This window comes from Desarmillaria tabescens (genome assembly GCF_030435595.1).
Source record: "Desarmillaria tabescens strain CCBAS 213 chromosome Unknown EV420scaffold_66, whole genome shotgun sequence".
In the NCBI taxonomy this organism is placed as follows: domain Eukaryota; kingdom Fungi; phylum Basidiomycota; class Agaricomycetes; order Agaricales; family Physalacriaceae; genus Desarmillaria; species Desarmillaria tabescens.
In genome coordinates, this window is record NW_026848365.1 from 1 (window position 1) to 17,675 (window position 17,675).

Genomic DNA, 17,675 nt, shown 5'->3' on the forward strand with positions numbered 1-17,675 from the left:
ACAGCGTCATAATAGTTTGCTTGCCACTCATACTTGTTTTCAGGAATGCCGATAACCCACTCCGCCATTTCATTCCTGATGCTCCGGTGAGCTAAAGATGCTAGGAAGGGAAAAATGAACATACCAGGTAAAAAACAGGCTGACTTCCTGGCCCGAAGTAATGACATAGAAATTATTCTGAGGGGGCCAAACATTTTGGGGACGAGGAAGGTCTTCAGGCCTTGGGATACAATACACCAGGCATTTAGCATGGGAAGGGGTTGTCATCATTGTCATCGCTGCAGGTGTAGAACCCACAGTCGATGGGGTGGGGGTGGTAATGGTAATGCTGCTGGTCGTGCTAGGGGTCCCGACGGTCACGGTGCTGGCTGCAGTTACTGGAGGAGGTGCCACCACTGGAAGGGTCGAGGTACCCCTAATAGTATTCGAGGCTGGAAGATGGAGTGTGTTAGAAGTTGTTGTCATGGTCATGGTCGACAAAGTAGCTAACATTTCCTCAGTCAAGTATCAATTACAAAGGAATACCACACGTACCACCACCTGCTGACAGGTTGAGGTTGGCAAGAGCAGCCATCAAAGCTGAAAAATCTGGAGAGGGGAGCAATGAAGCGTTGTTAGCATGAGAACGGGAAAAGGGGAGAGGGCGTGTACCAGAGGGTGTGACACTGGATTGGGAGGGCATGGTGCGAGAGGCAGAGGCCATAGATGCCCTGGTGGTAGACCTGCAGGTTCAGGGTCTTTTCAAACATTCACGGACCAACAAGATATCCTGTTTAGGAGCTTCTAGTGATGATGGGGCATTCAACATCTTTCTATTTCGATGTGTGGTGGTAATGAGCAAGGTAACCAGATAAAAACACACCTGCTACTTGTCTACCAGACATTCCATTTCGATGTATCGCCTCAGTAAGAGAGGGATCCAGGCCAGAAAATGTGTGTGAATGGTCGACCGGGCTTTCCATATTTTCTATTTCGATGGGTGTTGTCAGTAAGCAAGGTGACCAGTCAAGTAACACTTGCCAATTGACACCTAGGCTCCAGAAACCCATCAAAGAACAAGAAAAATTACATCACCTCCATATTGAGTGAAATGCACAGCAAAATATTGTCAGTATAGACCTGTCAACGGATGCTTCAAAAAGGAAGTGTCAGTAGACAGCCTGGAAAAAAATTCCTTGCCTTACTGCTGTTGACACACTGAAAACACATTTGCTAGATAAAAAAAGTAAGTCTGAGGATCGCTGATGATTTAAAATGCGACGGCTGACCTTCTCGCTAGTATGGGCAATCCTGGCATGTTCCAAGGTACCCGGTTCGACTTTTTGATGAGTGAGCTCCCTGGATATGGAGTGGCGGTAAAAGAGGACTGCACCCGAGCCTATTGCATCAGTGTCTGCTGATGATACCACAAAAGATACCATCCCCTTCTGCCGCACAATGAAGAACCCACTGCTGAAGCCCTAGCATTGGTGAATGATGACATCACAGACCCCGAAATGCCTTTTCCCGATGCAGCAAAACTAAGCCCACAACAGTTCTTGAAGGCTATTGTCGAAGATGCGCCAGCCGCATCCGGCAATCCAGCAATCGGACTATAGTTGAAGCCACGCGAGAATCTTCACGTCTCTTCTCCTTGAGTCGTTCGTTCGTCTGCTCACTCAGCAATGAGTCAGACATGGACACTGGTAGGTAGTAGTATGTTCTGGAAGTACTTACCTTGTAGTATATATACCAGGGATCTCAACCCCCAATACACATTGCTTTAACTACTTCCTAACACAATCTCTCTCAAACGGTCAAGTCTCTCAGTTTACCACTGCGCTTACCACCTTCATTACACTCTATTTTACAACAGGTTATGGGCCCTGGTCCTAACTAAACTACAGAAGACTCACCATAATCAATTACCTCGCCAAATTACAAACCATCCCTATACATCATGTCTGACACCACACCCTCATCATTATTCCGCATCGAGCTACTCCAGGAGCATAACTGGGCTCCGTGGAAGCATCGCATTACTGCAATCCTGTGAGAATGAGCCCTGTTGAAGTACGCTGATGGGACATCAAAGAAACCAACTCCAGCAGATGCCAAAGCACCGACAGCCGAAGAATTGGAGAAGATCACAAAGTGGGAAGAAGGAGATGGACGAGCGCAGACCCAAATCAAGCTCACGTTTAGCGACTCGCAGATGATACACATCGCAGGATCAAAGACATCGGCGGAGATGTGGATGCAGCTTAAACTAGTAAAGGAAGCTAGAGGAAAATTAGGAATACTAGCGCACCACCGCCGACTTTACCACACCATTGCCGATGAGTCAACAGACATCGTAGAGCACACCACAGAAATGTGCCAGATCCAGGAAGAGCTTGGCATGTTGGGGAGTACTGTCACCGATGAAGACTTCCTGATGCTGCTCGTATCGTCACTACCAGAATCCTGGGACCAGTTTACATCGGCGTACCTAGGATCCACTGGGAACAACCCAACAGTCATGTCACATGAGTTCATCACCATCATTCTTGAAGAGAACCGTCGACGGATTGAGAAATCCGGAGGGAGTGAAGCTGCCATGTACGGGCGCAGTAACAGAAAGACTGGCAGTGGAAACAGTCGAGGGAACTCCACATCAGGGAAGGTCTCTGATGATGTTGAGTGTTGGAACTGCCACAAGCGAGGCCACACGTCAGCACAGTGTTGGTCCAAGGGTGGCGGTCAAGAAGGGAAAGGCCCAGGCAGGAAGCAGGAAAAGAAGAGGGAAAGATCTAATCAGGCAAAGGATTCAGGAAACGTGAAGGACAATGTCATCGAAGCGGCTTACCATGTGGAGTCTAAACCCCAATTTGACTCGCATTTTTCCACTTACAGTTGGCTATCTGACTCCAGAACAACCTCGCATATCTCCAATTGCCGAGAAACCTTCATAGACTTCAAACCACTTGAGGCCACATCCATTGCAGGCATCGGAAATGCATCTGTTCGAGCACTAGGCCGAGGGACAGTCCTGTTAGACTGCAAAGTAAATGGGAAAACCATTACTCACCAACTTAAAGACACACTCTATGCACCGAACACCGTAAACAATCTCATTTCCATCAGCAGGCTTGATGATGCTGGTATGGAAGCTTCGTTCAAGGATGGCAGAGTCCAGTTCCTCTGCAAGGACGGGAAGATCCTGGCAGAAGGAAAGAAGACATGCCGTTTGTATTTGATGGATGCCCGAGCACGCAAAGCTGTACATGAGCAGTCAAACATTGCCAATGTCAAAACCGAGAACACATGGGATGCTTGGCACAAACGCATGGGACATCTGGGAAAGTCAGGGTTAGAGCGATTGAAGAGAGAGGGATTGGTGGAAGGATTCACAGTTGATGATGACTCACCTCCCCTCAGTCAATGCAAAGCTTGTATTCAAGCCAAGATGGCCCTTCGTCCGTTCCCACAAGAAGCAAAGCATCAAAGCAAGAAACCAGGGGAAACCACACATGGTGATATTTGGGGACCAGCCCAAGTTGAGTCCCTGCAGAAGTCTAAATACAACATCACGCTCACGGACAATGCAACCTGGCGATGTACACCTGAATTCATGAAACTGAAGTCAGAAGCATTCCAGAAGATTAAAGAATATGTCACCTTCATCGAAACACAGCATGGGTTCATGCCAAAGATGCTACATGTCAACAACGCGAAGGAACTCACTAGTGGGGAGGTCAAACAATGGCTGAAGAAGAAAGGGATCTGACTACTCACACCAGCACCATACGCACACTCATCTAATGGCATAGCTGAATGCTTTAATCGCACACTCGTTGAGCTTGCATGTGCTATGATGATTGCCAAAGGCGTACCTTCATTCCTGTGGGAAACAGCCATAGAGTACGCAGCATATAACAGAAATCGCACACCAACAAGGGCCCTTGATGGTAAAACACCGGAGGAAGCATGGATGGGAAAGAAACCTGATGTTTCCCACCTCCGGGAGTTTGGATGTGATGTCTGGATCAAAAGGGAAGGACAGAGCCTGTCAAAACTCAGCGGAAACTCGAGCAAGGCAAGGAAATATACCTTCATGGGATTCACCGAGGACCCAATTGTCATCAAATACTATGATCCTGAATTGCGAAAGATCCACGAATCCCGGAATTACGAGTTTGCCAAGCCCAAGGCCATAGAACAGAGCACAGACAATGTGCGGCTTGAGGGGGAGGCAGTGAAGACGGACAATCCGCCATTGCCAAAGGGAGCTGAAGAAGAAAGTCAGCAAACCACACCACTACAGCTTGAAACTGAAAAGACTCCTGATCCAGCACCAGAAACACTACGACGCACCTCACGTATCACTGGTAATCATGACTACCATAAGCTCAATAACCCCAACGCTCGAAAGGCGGCACCACCACAAACTCCATCAGTCCCATCCGAGCACCCTCCAGAATCAGCCAACGTTGCCGTGATCCAAAGTTATCTCACTGGTGATGGCGAACACATTAATCGCGATGACTTCCCATGAAGCCTTGCAGAGGCACAAGCATCAGCCGAATGGCCTGAATGGAAAAAGGCTATGGATGAGGAAATGTCAATGATTGGAGAGATGGAAACTTACAAGCTTGAGGATCTACCGGAGGGACGCGAGACTGTAGGCTGCAGATGGACCTATGCAAAGAAATATGATGAGCATGGGAACGTGTCACGCTATAAAGCCTGTCTTGTAGTGCAAGGCTACTCGCAGATCCCCGGAGTCGATTTCACCAAAACATTTGCACCAGTTGTCTGTCTTGAATCTGTTCGTGCCGTGCTAGGCATAGCTGCCATCAACAACCTCGAAATTGGTCAGATGGACATCAAAGGGGCTTACCTCAATGGAGAACTCAAGGAAGAAATATACATGCGCCAGCCTCCAGGCTACGATGATGGATCTGGACATGTCTGCAGATTGTACAAGACTCTGTATGGACTAAAACAGTCAGGACGCGAGTGGAACCGTGAATTCGATAGGAAACTCACCTCCATTGGATTCTCAAAGCTCGAAGTCGACCACTGCATCTATAAACGCATCTGAGACAGCAGGACAGTGTTCCTGACTGTATGGGTCGATGACTTGTTAATCTTTGCTGAAACACCTGAGGATCTAGACAGAATAAAAAGGGAGTTAGCAGGGCTGTTCGACATCAAGGACATGGGAAAGCCAAAGAAGATCATTGGGATTGAAATAGAGAGGGACCGTGATAATGGCCCGATCTCATTATCCCAGCTGCAATACATCGATGGAATACTTACACGTTTTGGTCTCCACAATGCATCACCCGTCACAACTCCACTCGACCCAAACGTTATCCTACGCAAGCGATGTATCGACGAAGGAGCTGACCCCAATGTCCGCAGTGGCTACCAATCTGCAATCGGTTCATTGATGTACGCCGCAATTTGTACACACCCTGACATCGCATACGCTGTGCAGTTGTTGAGTCAGTTCTCAAACAACCCAGGTCCTGAACACTGGGCAGCTGTGAAGCGAGTGTTTAGGTATCTATCCAGAACAAAGAACTTAAAACTCACCTTCCGAGCAAATGAAGAACACGAAGTTCTCAGTGCTGGCTACACAGATGCAGACTACGCGTCCAATCCCGATGACCAGCGATCCACTTCTGGCTATGCATACCTCCTAGGTGGTGCAGCGTTTGCTTGGTTGTCCAAGAAGCAGTCGACTGTGGCTTTGTCATCCACAGAAGCAGAATACACCATGCTAGCACATGCAACATGCCAAGCCATCTGGAACCGCAACTTCTTAGCGGAATTAGGATTTATCCAGGAAGAACCTACCCTGATATTCGAGGATAATCAATCTGCCATCGCTATCGTGAGAGACCCACAATATCACGTGAGATCCAAACATTTCGATGTCCAAAATCATTTTGTGCACAAAAAAATCGAGTCCCAAGTGATCAAGTTGTTGTATTGCCCAACCGACGAAATGGTTGCTGATATTTTTATGAAGGTGTTGCCGAGGCCTAAGCACGAGAAGTTCGTTTGTGAACTGGGCCTATTGCCGTCTTGAGGGGGAGTGTTGAAGATGCGCCAGCTGCATCCAGCAATCCGGCAATCGGACTATAGTTGAAGCCACGCGAGAATCTTCGCATCTCTTCTCCTTGAGTCGTTCGTTCATCTGCTCACTCAGCAATGAGTCAGACATGGACACTGGTAGGTAGTAGTATGTTCTGGAAGTACTTACCTTGTAGTATATATACCAGGGATCTCAACCCCCAATACACATTGCTTTAACTACTTCCTAACACAATCTCTCTCAAACGGTCGAGTCTCTCAGTTTACCACTGCGCTTACCACCTTCATTACACTCTATTTTACAACAGCTATGGAGGATTATAAAACTTATCAGGATACCGTGAAGGCATGCAACTTTGTACATCATGCCTATTTTTAAATTGCCCTAGTGCTAAGGTTTGATTTGTCAGCAAATCAAATGTTGGCTTCGATACCACCACAAAGAAGCAAACGCCATGGCCAAGGATGCCGATGATCCATACAACCACTTTCTCACCCGCTTCACTGGCCAATCAACTGCCAAACCCCACCGGCGAACCCCGTACAACCTTTGGTGTGAAATTCATGGCAAAGATATTGAACAGGAACTTGAGACGATGGTCAATCAGGGTGAGTTAACAGAAAAGCAGAAGCCAGGGAGGTGTCAGAAGATGCGAAGCGACCGCTACTGTGACCTTTCAGAGGAGGAACGGGATGAGTGGCTGCAGAGGAGTGAGCAGGAGCATGCAACTGCTATGGAGGCATGGAGGGCTGGAGGGAATGGGAAGGTACCTGATGATCCCCTCGACATTCAGAAGTAAGTTTTCTAACTAGTTTCCGGTGCTCACTTCTTGACTATGCCCTCCAGATGCATAGACCGCCTTCCTGAATTCATACAGCCAATCATCGATATTGTGGTGGAGTGTACGAGGGGAAAGTTGGTGTTGCTATGGGGAGGGCCTGAACCTCGAGACGGTGGGCATCTCAATGTCGTCAGGTATGTTGTGTCCATATCTGCTTGTTTGTCTTTCAAATGTTTGCTGCAGCATATGTTCGGGAACAATGCTGGGTCCCCATTGACATGCGTGCTACGTGTTCATACATGTAATTTTGCAAATCCTGTGAATCCAAACGTGTGTCAACCCACTAAGTAATATTAGAGTGCATACCTGGCATGGAGTGACACCTGTTGAGGCAGGAGCAGCATATAATAAAATAATCTGAGTGGAGCACATGGCTTAGACTTAGAGTGGCACACTGGTGTCATTTAAGTGTGGAGTCTCAGTGCCCTGACTCACACCCTATGCATCCCTCAGCAGCATCTCGCTCAAATAAAATACACTGAAAAGATAATATATTTACAGAGCTTCGCGCAACATTGATCTATGACACGCGAACCCTGCCAATCTGGCAATCACCAAGAGACATCATTCAGAACCAAGGACCACCCAGTCCGAGCCTCCTGAGAGGGCTTCGGCCGACATGAGAGAAACCCTGTACCCAGAATGAAATATTGAACTAAGAAAAGGTTGTGCAGCAACCAAATATAAATACCAACTCGCTAGCGATGTGCGCGACAGAGGAATTAAAAACAAGGAGCCAATTAGGAGAAATATTCCGCATGATGTGGCAACTCTAGACCTTGCCAAGAAGAAAGAGCAGCATGTTATCGAGCACTAACTCAGATGACTGACTCAGGATATTAATTAGTGACCATGCAGTTGATGCGTCACAGAGAGGAAATGGCTCCAGGGTGGAGCATATCTATTTTCGATATTTCTATTTATATAATTAGCTGTAGATAAAAGCGCGGTAATTAGAAGTAGGTAGGAAGCTTTCGAACCCCCGCAGTTGTGACACGAAGCAGAGAGCCCAGTGTGCAACCAAAGGAATTGTGTTTGTAGCTTTGAGCAAGAGAATATTATTGAATCTAGAATTATTTTAAGATGCTTGAGAGGTCATGAGGCATGCCTTGCTCGTGCGCAATGCCTAGCTTGATTCTGGACAGTAATTGATTGCGCTCAACTCAGAGAAATATTGTATTGTGATAACTTGAATGTGCATTTGTGTTTGCAGAACGTGTTTGTGAATTCTGAGTTGTTGCAAGTGGCAGAGGTTCGAACCCTTTGGCTTGTCAATACTCTTTGAGGGTTTTGGTTTATTCCCAAGTAGCATAGGCTCAAACCCTGTGGCTTGTGGACGTGTTTCTGTGTTTCTGTGTCTCTGGATCGCATAGGTTTGAACCCTGTGGATCTACGAAATGTTTCTGAAGTGTTTTCTGCTTAGAGTGCAAGGCTTTAAGTCGTGTGTAGTTTGTTTGACAGGTTGTGGCCACCTGTGTGTTGCGCGCAATGTCAATTGAGGGTTGTACGTTCTTGTGGGACGTTTGTGGGCTTGTGAAATATTACTTTCGCCTCGAGGCCGAGCGATACATATCGCTCACCTCCTGTCCTAAAAGCATTTGGACTTAGAGAATTCTTTTGAGCTAGCGCGCTATTATATCTTGAAGAGCGCAAGACATCTTTTAAGTCTATTGTTATTGTGTGCTTGTATTGCACATATCCCCCAAACTACTGAGATTCTGTGTGTGTGTGAGTGTGAGAGTGGGTGTGTTTAGTGTGTCTACGCTATCGCATTTCGAGCTTGGCATGCACAGAGCCTCTTCACCATGGCCAGAACTTTGTCAAAGAGGAGGCGAAGTTATACGACAAGCTTGTCGCACCAACATTTTCTAAGTTCTTAAGAAAATGCTACCATAGGTTCAATATTTCATTACCCATCAACCCCTGCTGACATCGATGATACAGGCCCCGACCAGTGTCAGGCCTTAGCTTTACCTGACGATGGGGGGCTGGAGGCTCTGGGTTTGATGCTAAGCGACTATGAAAATGCCTTCGTGCATCCGGCTGAAGGTGCAAACGTTGTTGGGTGCCATGATTCCTCCGATTCCTCCACCTCCTCTTCATCAACGGTTACATCCACCAAACCCCCAAAGGCTCAGAAAAGAACCTTCATCAAAGCAACCAAAGCAGCCAAAGCAGCCGAGCGACATGGAAGACCCAGCAGCCTTCCCACCCTTTCTCAACTTCTAGCATCAAAATCGACGACAGTGTTCAAGACCAGAATTCCAACACCAGCATTACAAATGGTGGTTACTCCTACTTTGCCATTGATGGACCCTCAAAATCCAGAAGCTCAGCAAGGCAATGTTTCATCCTCCCAGCCACAGATTATCCCTTCAGATGGGTCTAATTACATGCCACCATCTGCTTCTCACCCACTGTTGCCTACTCCCTCATGTCCTGCATTGCCTGCCCCCTCACGTCCTGCATTGCCTGCTCCATCTGCTCCATCATGTGCTGCAACCCCCCCAGCTGCCTTGAAGCTGCCATTCCCGCCTCCCCCTCCTATTTCTCCACCACCTCTGCTGCCATCTCCCTTTACCGCCCCAGCCAGCTTGAAGCCGAGTACGTTACCAGCTCAATCTCCCATCCTGCAGTCTGTAAGACCAGTACCCTCCGACAATGCCTCAGCAGCAAAGGATGCAGAAGTTGGTGTCGGCAGCACTGTAGCCCTTATACACAGGTCGGACCCAATCCCACATGATGCTCCCTTCACTTCGACCCAACGCCTTCCAGGATTCCAGACCGGGCAACTGAGTCTCAGCAAGCGAACTGCTGAGGATTCTCTGGGTAGCAGTGTCATTCTTAAAAGAATGAAGATGGATGGAAGAGGTGGTGGTAATCACAAGGGGAGCCTCACGACGAAAGTGGTAGAGGCACCTGGAGGGACTGAGAAGGTTGTACCCCCCCTTATCAGCATCGTCTTCCCATCTAGTGCACCCCTTTGGGTGGTGATGGTCTTGGAATTGTTCACGTCGCATGATTTCAGGCCCGACTGGACCCAAGTTGTCTACTCATGGGTGGCATTTCAGTCTGCGAATGGTTTCGACAGCAGCGACAAATTACCCACCAACTACCGCCCCAAGTGCATAGGTCAATGGATTTCATGTGCATGACCGCAAAAGTGATGACCCAGTTATGCAAATCTCGATCTTATCCAGAAATTTCAATTGCCCTTCTGGGCGTGGTGGGCGAATCTTCAGCCTGAAGGCCATGTGGGAGCATATGAGCACCCCATCGAGGATCTTGAACGTGAAGACGACAGACGCCCCATCCAAATTCATCCATTGACAGATATTAGTTGGGAGTGCCTCAAGACATGCTCAGGGAGAAATGGTATGGTCAGCGTTGTGGCAGCACTGTTTTTCTGGGCTGAGGGGGCCAAAGTTCTTCCTCTCACAACTCATTGTGAGAGGGCTAGATCCAGTGAAGCCCACAGGGAGCTGTATTTTGCTATGGGAGACATTTGCTATGTGCTGCAGAGTTTGCTTGATTGAACCACTTTTTTTTCTTATATCTTTCAATCCCGCATATATATATCAAGTAGTAGTTTTTATATAATACAATTGATTGAGCACAGGCCATCTCTGCCACGTGCTCTGAAAAATTTCCCCACATTGACTGATCCATGAAGTCCTCTTAGAGGCAGCACCTCATTCGCTCATTCACTTGATTGTTTGTGTTCTCCACTGCGAGCGATCGCCACTACATCTCCAACATCACCTTGCACAACAGCAACGACCAACATCGGTGACAAGCAGGACACAATGATACTGTGATATGATCTCCATCGCCCATCAGCATGTACTACGATATGTGAACAATCCAGACTGACATCGGCAGGCCCAGTGATGATGATGATGATGGTGTGGGTGAGTGGGCAGGGAAAATAATGCTGATGGAATGTGATGGAGAATGCAGGATGGCTGTATCAAGGTGGGAAGGGCGAGTGGGGTGGAGAAAGGAGAAGGATGCTGGGCAGGAGGGTTCACAACAGGCTGGACACCGATGTTCGATGACGATGACGGCACTCAGAGCATGGAGGTTCAAATGACCCTGTAATGACTCCATCCCACTGCTAGTACTGCGGTGATTCCAACATGAGCTTTCCCTACACTGTATGTGCCGTCTACATTGCTATTGTGTTGCATCCTCTATTTTCCATACTGGAGAGTATGATGCATTCACTATATCCTTTCCCAGCTGCCACCATCGCCACCACACAAGCTGACCCAACACCCTGCACCCCAAGCTGCACCTCCAGCCAATTACGGTGCCTCCCACTGGCATATGAACCACCTCCTTTTACAACAGGGAAGGCAATGGTGGTACTGTTGTCATGTCCACCACTGCTGCCAAATGAGGCCAACCCCACTGCCAGCTCTTATCCCTGTTGGACTACCACACATTCCACGACAGCCACTTCATTATCCCACCCTTATTCCTGAGTGGTGGAAGTGAGGTGCATTTGGCTGCCCCAGCACCCCATCGACATGCGTATACCCATCCATCAGCCCTCCCTCCACTATTCCCAGCAAGCGTTATGTTTCATGCATCTGATGTCACCCTTCAAAATCTCTCCCTTGGTGCCAAATCCCATTCTCTTTGTTTCCATTACACAACCCTGCCCACTGCTCATCGCCCCTCCTATATACATATTAATATATTTTTGCATTTTTAATATATATATCTCATGATTTTAAATAATTTCACTCAGATAAATTAGTATTGATGGATTTGGTATGCGTCACTCAAGAGGTGGGATTAGCTAAGTAGTTGTGGTGATCTGTGAAAAAAGAGGCTATATATAGAGTAAGAATACTTATAATATTAACCCTGGTATAGTGTAGTGGTTAGCATGACTATGATTAGTATCATGTGATGCAATTTGGAATTATTTTGGAGGTCCTGAGTTTGACTCTCGGTCGGCCAGCTATTTTCTGATGATGTCATTTCATTCCAGCCACTGTGCTTACTAAAGCCTCCTGTAGTATCTGTGTGATTCCCCTATATAGGTTCAGTGTAAACTGACACTGTTGATGTATCACAATTAAGTGTCAACTAACGCTGTTTAATGTATCAGAGTATCAGCTACAGGTGACTCCCAGTAGGTGGTAGGCCACATATTGTCTCTGCCCATAATAATCTGCTTGATATTGGGCTGGATTGCGAGGGCGACAACTTCCTCCATTTCCTCGTCGTTGTGGAAGTGTTCAGCTTCCATGGCCAGTTGTTCGAATCTCTCGAAGAATTCAATGGCCATCTTGAACTGTGCTTGTTGCAGTTTCTTCCATTGCATCTGCTTGATTTGGACCTCCACTACCTCCCTGAAACATGTTCAGACATTTTCCTGGAAGGCCTCCCAGGAGGGAAGGTGATGCCTCCCACTGTGTGGGTCCTTGTAGTGTCATTGCTGATGGACCCACCAGGTCATCGCTTCCCCACCAAACCGGTGGGCTGTGAAAACTACTTGACTTGGGCCATACCCATATGCTTCATTCAGTGCGAAGTATTGGGTAAAAACCTCAAAGTAGTATTCGCAGTGGTTAAAGAAGCAGTCTAGGTCACTGGCCTTCCCATGGAATTTGTTGGGGACCTCTATCAATGTTGGTTTCACGTTTCCCCAGGGGTTAGCTTGTCTGTCGGCAATAACTCATCCATCTGGCAGATCAGGTGGTAAAGGGGGGTTAACAGGTCAGAGTAGTGATCAAAGATTTTGATCACTATGGGGTGACGGTGGTTGCGCTGGAGGTTGAGGTGGTATTGGGGGAGGTCCTCCTCCACCACCACCTCCTGGTCCTCCTGGGCCACCCCCTCCTCCAGGAGCAGCAGGTGCTGGTCCACCCATTTCTCCCATTGGTGCCGATTGTGAGGGGTCCCCGCCCATACTTCGGGCATGGAACTTTCCTCCTCCTCCTGCAGCGGTTAATCCCAGGATGCTGGACGGGGCCCAGGCCATGTCGGGGATCGGGTTTTCTGGGCCTACTATCCCTAGGTCAGGGAAGGATTCTTCACCATAGCGCCTCCCTGGTGCTACAGGTTGATCAGGATGTATCACGTTCCAATCAATGGCGGCATGATACCAAGTTTTGGTGCGGAGTATCTGATCCTCCAGGGCAGAGCCTAGCTCCGCAGCCTTGTATGCCTGTCCCTGGTCAGACGTGGTCCAATTTACATTGTACCATAATCATCTGCTCGTCCATTCTAACATTTGCTGCCATGTTAGATCATATATTTGCCAGGCCATGAGCTCCTGTGCTTGATCCTTGGATGAACTCAGGTGGGTCATCGGAGGGGCTCTCACTGGGGGAGTTGCCAGGCTCATTCTCCTGGAGCCATTGTTCGATGACCATCCCAGCTCTGGCCCAGGGATCTGACCTGTTGTCGTGATCGGGCGGGTAGCCGATGATCTGGTATCTGGAGAATATTGTATATCCTGCATACCAGTCATCGTTCCACTGCCATATGCCCCAGAAGTATCAGCAGTACTCATCCCAGATCTCCAGGGCATCTTCACATCTCCAGATCCAGGGCCATAGCCCTCAGGGAGGGAGGAAACCTCCATCATAGTGGTCGGGTAAGAACCCTCCTTCTGGTGTAAGGAAGGGTTCAAGCTTGTTGGGGGGTTTTGCTCCCTCATACTCGACTTCGGCCAGGGCTCTGTGGCAGTGACAGAGGGGGCAGTTGCAGTAGGGGTATGGATAGGGAGAGGTCTGCTCAAGCTCCCTCGGGACACGGTTCGGGAGGATGATAGGGTCTGGAAAGGGTTCGTCTCCAGCAAACCAGTTGAGGATTTGGTCTCCCTCAGGCATGTCTCCTGGGAAGATAACCCACTGTCCCCTGCTAATTGGGGATCCTGAGTGGGTGTAGTACTCTGGGAGCTCCTCATTATTACTGTCAGAGTACTCGGTAAATACGACATCATTGGGTCCATCTTCGACGGCGTCATTGGTGGAAGTCTCTGAGATATGGGCAAAATGTGGCTCGGCGAAATCTCTGAGGTCAGTGATGGCGATGATGGTCCTAGGGAGGACCTTGGATTTGGGTCAGGGAGAGGGCCAGACGAAGTCTGACTCGTGGATGGAGTTGTCGTCCCACCATGAAGGGGGTCCTTCAACTCTGTAAGTTCCATTGGGGGTGTATGACGAGAGAGAGGTTGGAGCATCGTGCCACTCCCCGTACGTCCCCTGGTCCCCAGGTAGGGAGGAATGGGTTTTCACCCTCTTCGAAGGTGGTTCTTCGCCTGGTTCATCCATGGACAATTTGATTGAATACGTCAATGTAGAACCCACTTGTTCCTCTCTGGTAGAGATGCTCTCCATTATCGTCGAACCCTGGGATGGCTGCTGATAACTCTGTGGAGGCGATTGATGGCTCCCTGGAGTCATTGTTGTCGTCCCATGTCATAGCATCCCAGGTCCCATCTGTATTGGTCCAGTACTTGGTGGTAAACCTGGGGTCGACTCGGTCATCTCCATCGTCTGGAGGGATGCCAAGTCGTCTGAGCTCTTCTTCCCGAAGGGATTCTTCACCTTCACTGTCTCGCTGATCCTTGCCCTGAAGCTCGAGCATGGGGGCTCACTCTTCTCTGTCGGGTAAGGGGTGTCGAAGTGCGTCTCACTCCCCCCTTGGCTGGGGTGTGAGTGAGTGGAGCTGGATGGTGCTTGTTGTTCGTGAGGTTCCTGTTGATGAGCCATTGAGTCCGTGTACTCTCCCTCTTCTGGGGGTCGGTGCTCTTTGGCGTCAGGTTGGTCGGAGGATATGGAGAACTATGACTGCAGTTACTAGTGTCAAGATACTGAAGGTACTTCCAAAGATAATGGCGGTGTGGTCTGAGGGGGTGAGCAGCATAAAGTTCATTGTACCACAATGAATGTTTATGATCTCGGGGTATGGTGGGTGCCGTTTTTGAATGGTGGGCTGAAGGTTTTTCTTTTGGAAGTATAACAGTGACTGCCTTGAAGCGGTACAGTTACCGTTGACAACAGTAAGGGTAGTAAGGGCAAGCTTTGGCTAATTGTTAAGCACTAACTCTAATCTAAACCAAGGCTGATCTCTATCCTGTCACTCACGTTCGGTGATTCAGTGTTAGAGAGGCATTGGTAGATTGTGAGGAGTTAGGCATCACTTTATAGCAAAAGCAAGGAGCTTGTAAGAGTTAGGAGTATATAACCTTAGCCAAAGCTGGGGTCTAAGGCCACAGCGTAGGCTAGCTTAAATACATGTTAGACTCATACTAAGAATAGTATCTACAAGGGCGTGTGCAAGGAGAAGTGCACCTTTCAACAAATGAGAAGTGAGGACACTAAAAGAAGTGTACTCCCGATGAATGAGAGTAAAGAGCGCATATCACCTGCATCTGCATGGGACTCCATCTGAATAGGCTGCATCCTGCAGACTGCCCTCGACTGGCGGTCGACTCTTGCCCAACTACTAAGAAGCATGATGCCATCAAGAGAAGTGTGATGGCACATGCAGGTCATCGGTCATCTGAGGTGTGGCAGCTGTGAACTGGGGTGATGGCAACCAGGTGAATGGGTAGGGAATGTGCCAGCAGAATATCATGGGTCTGAGAGATAAGATAGGCAGGTCCAGGGTTCCAAGAGATAAGGATAAGATAAGATAAGGAAAATAGGGGTAACATCATAATATTAGTCTGAACTCATTCTCACTCACTAATTGTGCACACTATGAGAACTTACTTGCAAACTTCATATGTGATTGGCTGAATATGAGTCACACATTGTTGTTTGATCTTGTTTGTTCAAGTCAGTCACTAACAATTTGCCAACATTATAGGTCTGTACACACTTTTATCTACATGTATTTGGGATCCATGCTGGCACATCAATAGTGTTATGATTTGTCTTTTCTTTTTCATATCTTATCCTTCAGCACTTATCTTTATCTTATCAGTATATCTAAGCGCTAGGACAGTTCACATGTTGTCAATGCTTGACCTACATGTTGTTGCTGCAACATATGGACTCCACACAATTCTCATTGTTTTCTGCATGGTTACAGTCCAGTAGTGTACTATTATTAGCATACTCAAAGTGTATTTAAGTAGAGCCTCAGCTGGCCTAAACCTCAGCTTTGGCTAAGGTTTAATCTACCCAACTCATAGCTCCTTGCTCCATGACTATCTAAGTCAGTTACTCACTCATTAAACCTGACATTGCCTACATTATAGTTGACCCACCAAAGTGCAAGTGGCAACTCCTTGTTTGACATTGTTTGGTGAGTGGGTGGCTAACATTTAGCTGAAGCTTGCTTCAAACGTTCCTCACCTACCATAGTAACCAACGTATATGCCCTTACTATCTCTCGAAAGCACCATCTCTATTGCCATCGCCTCTGGGCTATTCTGTGCAGAGGCACTGTTGTACTGCTTAGGGAGAGTATTCTCCTAGTGCTGACACAGATGCAATGTGTGCCTTCCCCTACAACCGATTCTCCATCTCCCAGTCCCATACTATATCTTTCTGTATCCGCACACCCAAGTAATCAACCAACCAATACTCCACAATGGCAGACCCATCATGCCCCAACTCTCCAGTTGATCCAAATCTATCGACATTGCAGAGTCTGTACCAGGATCAAACCACTCAAGCACAGGCTTCATGCCTTTCAATCACCAGCAAGAGCTCTCAAATGAGTGAGGAGTCGAAGAAGAAAGGGATCTGGTTGATTATTACTGGAGCAGTGGTACCATTGAAGACCTCATCCCATTGTTGTGGACCAAAGAGAACCCTGACCTCCATACTGGAAGTTTCTACCAAGAAGCCTTACAACCCTACCAGGATGCCCTCACTTGTGTTGATGAGCCTAAACTTCCATGGCAATGGCAAAAACCAAAACTCTAGAGGAGTTCATGGCAAATGGCACATTGAAGAGGCTGGCTGTGGGCACCTGTGGAATAGTGAGCGGGCTATAAGGTGAACCTCAAAAACCCACACACACACTCACACAACTACACAAACTACAATCACCCTTGTAAGTTCTAGAGGGAGCGATTATTTCTAATGTGATCCGACTATACTTCAATATCTTAAAGAGTTTCTCTTATTCTCAGCACTCTTAGTGAAGCTAAGCTTTCTCTAATGAATCCCTAAGTCTAGGAACTTTTACAGGAAGGTCATTCACTGGCCCAATGCAACATTCAAGGCAGATTTGAGTTAAAATACACAAGGGACACTGATCCCAACAGAAACAGAGGCAATACCTGCTGAAACTTTAGTGAGCTCACTGAAAGAACACCACAGGCAAGCACTGACTTAGCCCACTTGCTACACAACTGTATGTAGGGATTCTCCAAATAACTTCAACAGATGCTCTCGACTCAAGAACACTTCAGAAGTGCTCGGAAACAGATTCAGAAAACGGAAACTCGAAACAGAACTGATGCAGAACAGACTGAACAGAAACAGAACAGAACAGACAGAACAGAACAGAACAGATCTCACTTTTCCTCTTCAGAACATACTCCGAACAGACTTATCAACACTCAATGGAACAGAACAGCTTCACTGATTCTTATTCTCTTGGAACTAAGTGCACAAAAGTCTTTTCTCAAGGGTATCTCGTATTTCTCTGAGTGAGCTTGCTAACTCTATGCAAAGCTCAAAGTCACAAACTGATCTATGGAATACAAGACTGGTATGCTCATTTTAAATGAGATTGTGCCTGAGCACCCCTGGCACCTTGCCATTGCTGTATATGGATAAG

At 47.7% G+C, this 17,675-nt stretch overlaps 3 protein-coding genes across 3 annotated transcripts; 2 read left to right on the plus strand and 1 right to left on the minus strand.

Moving 5' to 3' along the window:
• Positions 1 to 69: 69 nt before the first annotated feature.
• EV420DRAFT_1649790 (uncharacterized protein) lies at positions 70 to 682 on the minus strand (the record flags this gene model as incomplete). Its single annotated transcript, XM_060478360.1, has 2 exons — positions 70 to 485; positions 535 to 682. The coding sequence occupies 2 exons, from the start codon at positions 680 to 682 to the stop codon at positions 70 to 72; spliced, it is 564 nt and encodes a 187-aa protein (XP_060324148.1).
• Positions 683 to 6,521: 5,839 nt separating this feature from the next.
• On the plus strand, positions 6,522 to 7,125 carry EV420DRAFT_1485436 (uncharacterized protein; the record flags this gene model as incomplete). The annotated part of the gene is made up of 3 exons (XM_060470213.1): positions 6,522 to 6,862; positions 6,914 to 7,042; positions 7,092 to 7,125. 3 exons carry the CDS (start codon positions 6,522 to 6,524, stop codon positions 7,123 to 7,125), a joined length of 504 nt encoding a protein of 167 aa, XP_060324149.1.
• A 1,271-nt stretch (positions 7,126 to 8,396) lies between these two features.
• Positions 8,397 to 11,408, plus strand: EV420DRAFT_1485437 (uncharacterized protein; the record flags this gene model as incomplete). Its single annotated transcript, XM_060470214.1, has 7 exons — positions 8,397 to 8,412; positions 8,853 to 10,032; positions 10,084 to 10,355; positions 10,749 to 10,819; positions 10,869 to 10,991; positions 11,030 to 11,065; positions 11,151 to 11,408. 7 exons carry the CDS (start codon positions 8,397 to 8,399, stop codon positions 11,406 to 11,408), a joined length of 1,956 nt encoding a protein of 651 aa, XP_060324150.1.
• Between the last annotated feature and the right edge of the window lie 6,267 nt (positions 11,409 to 17,675).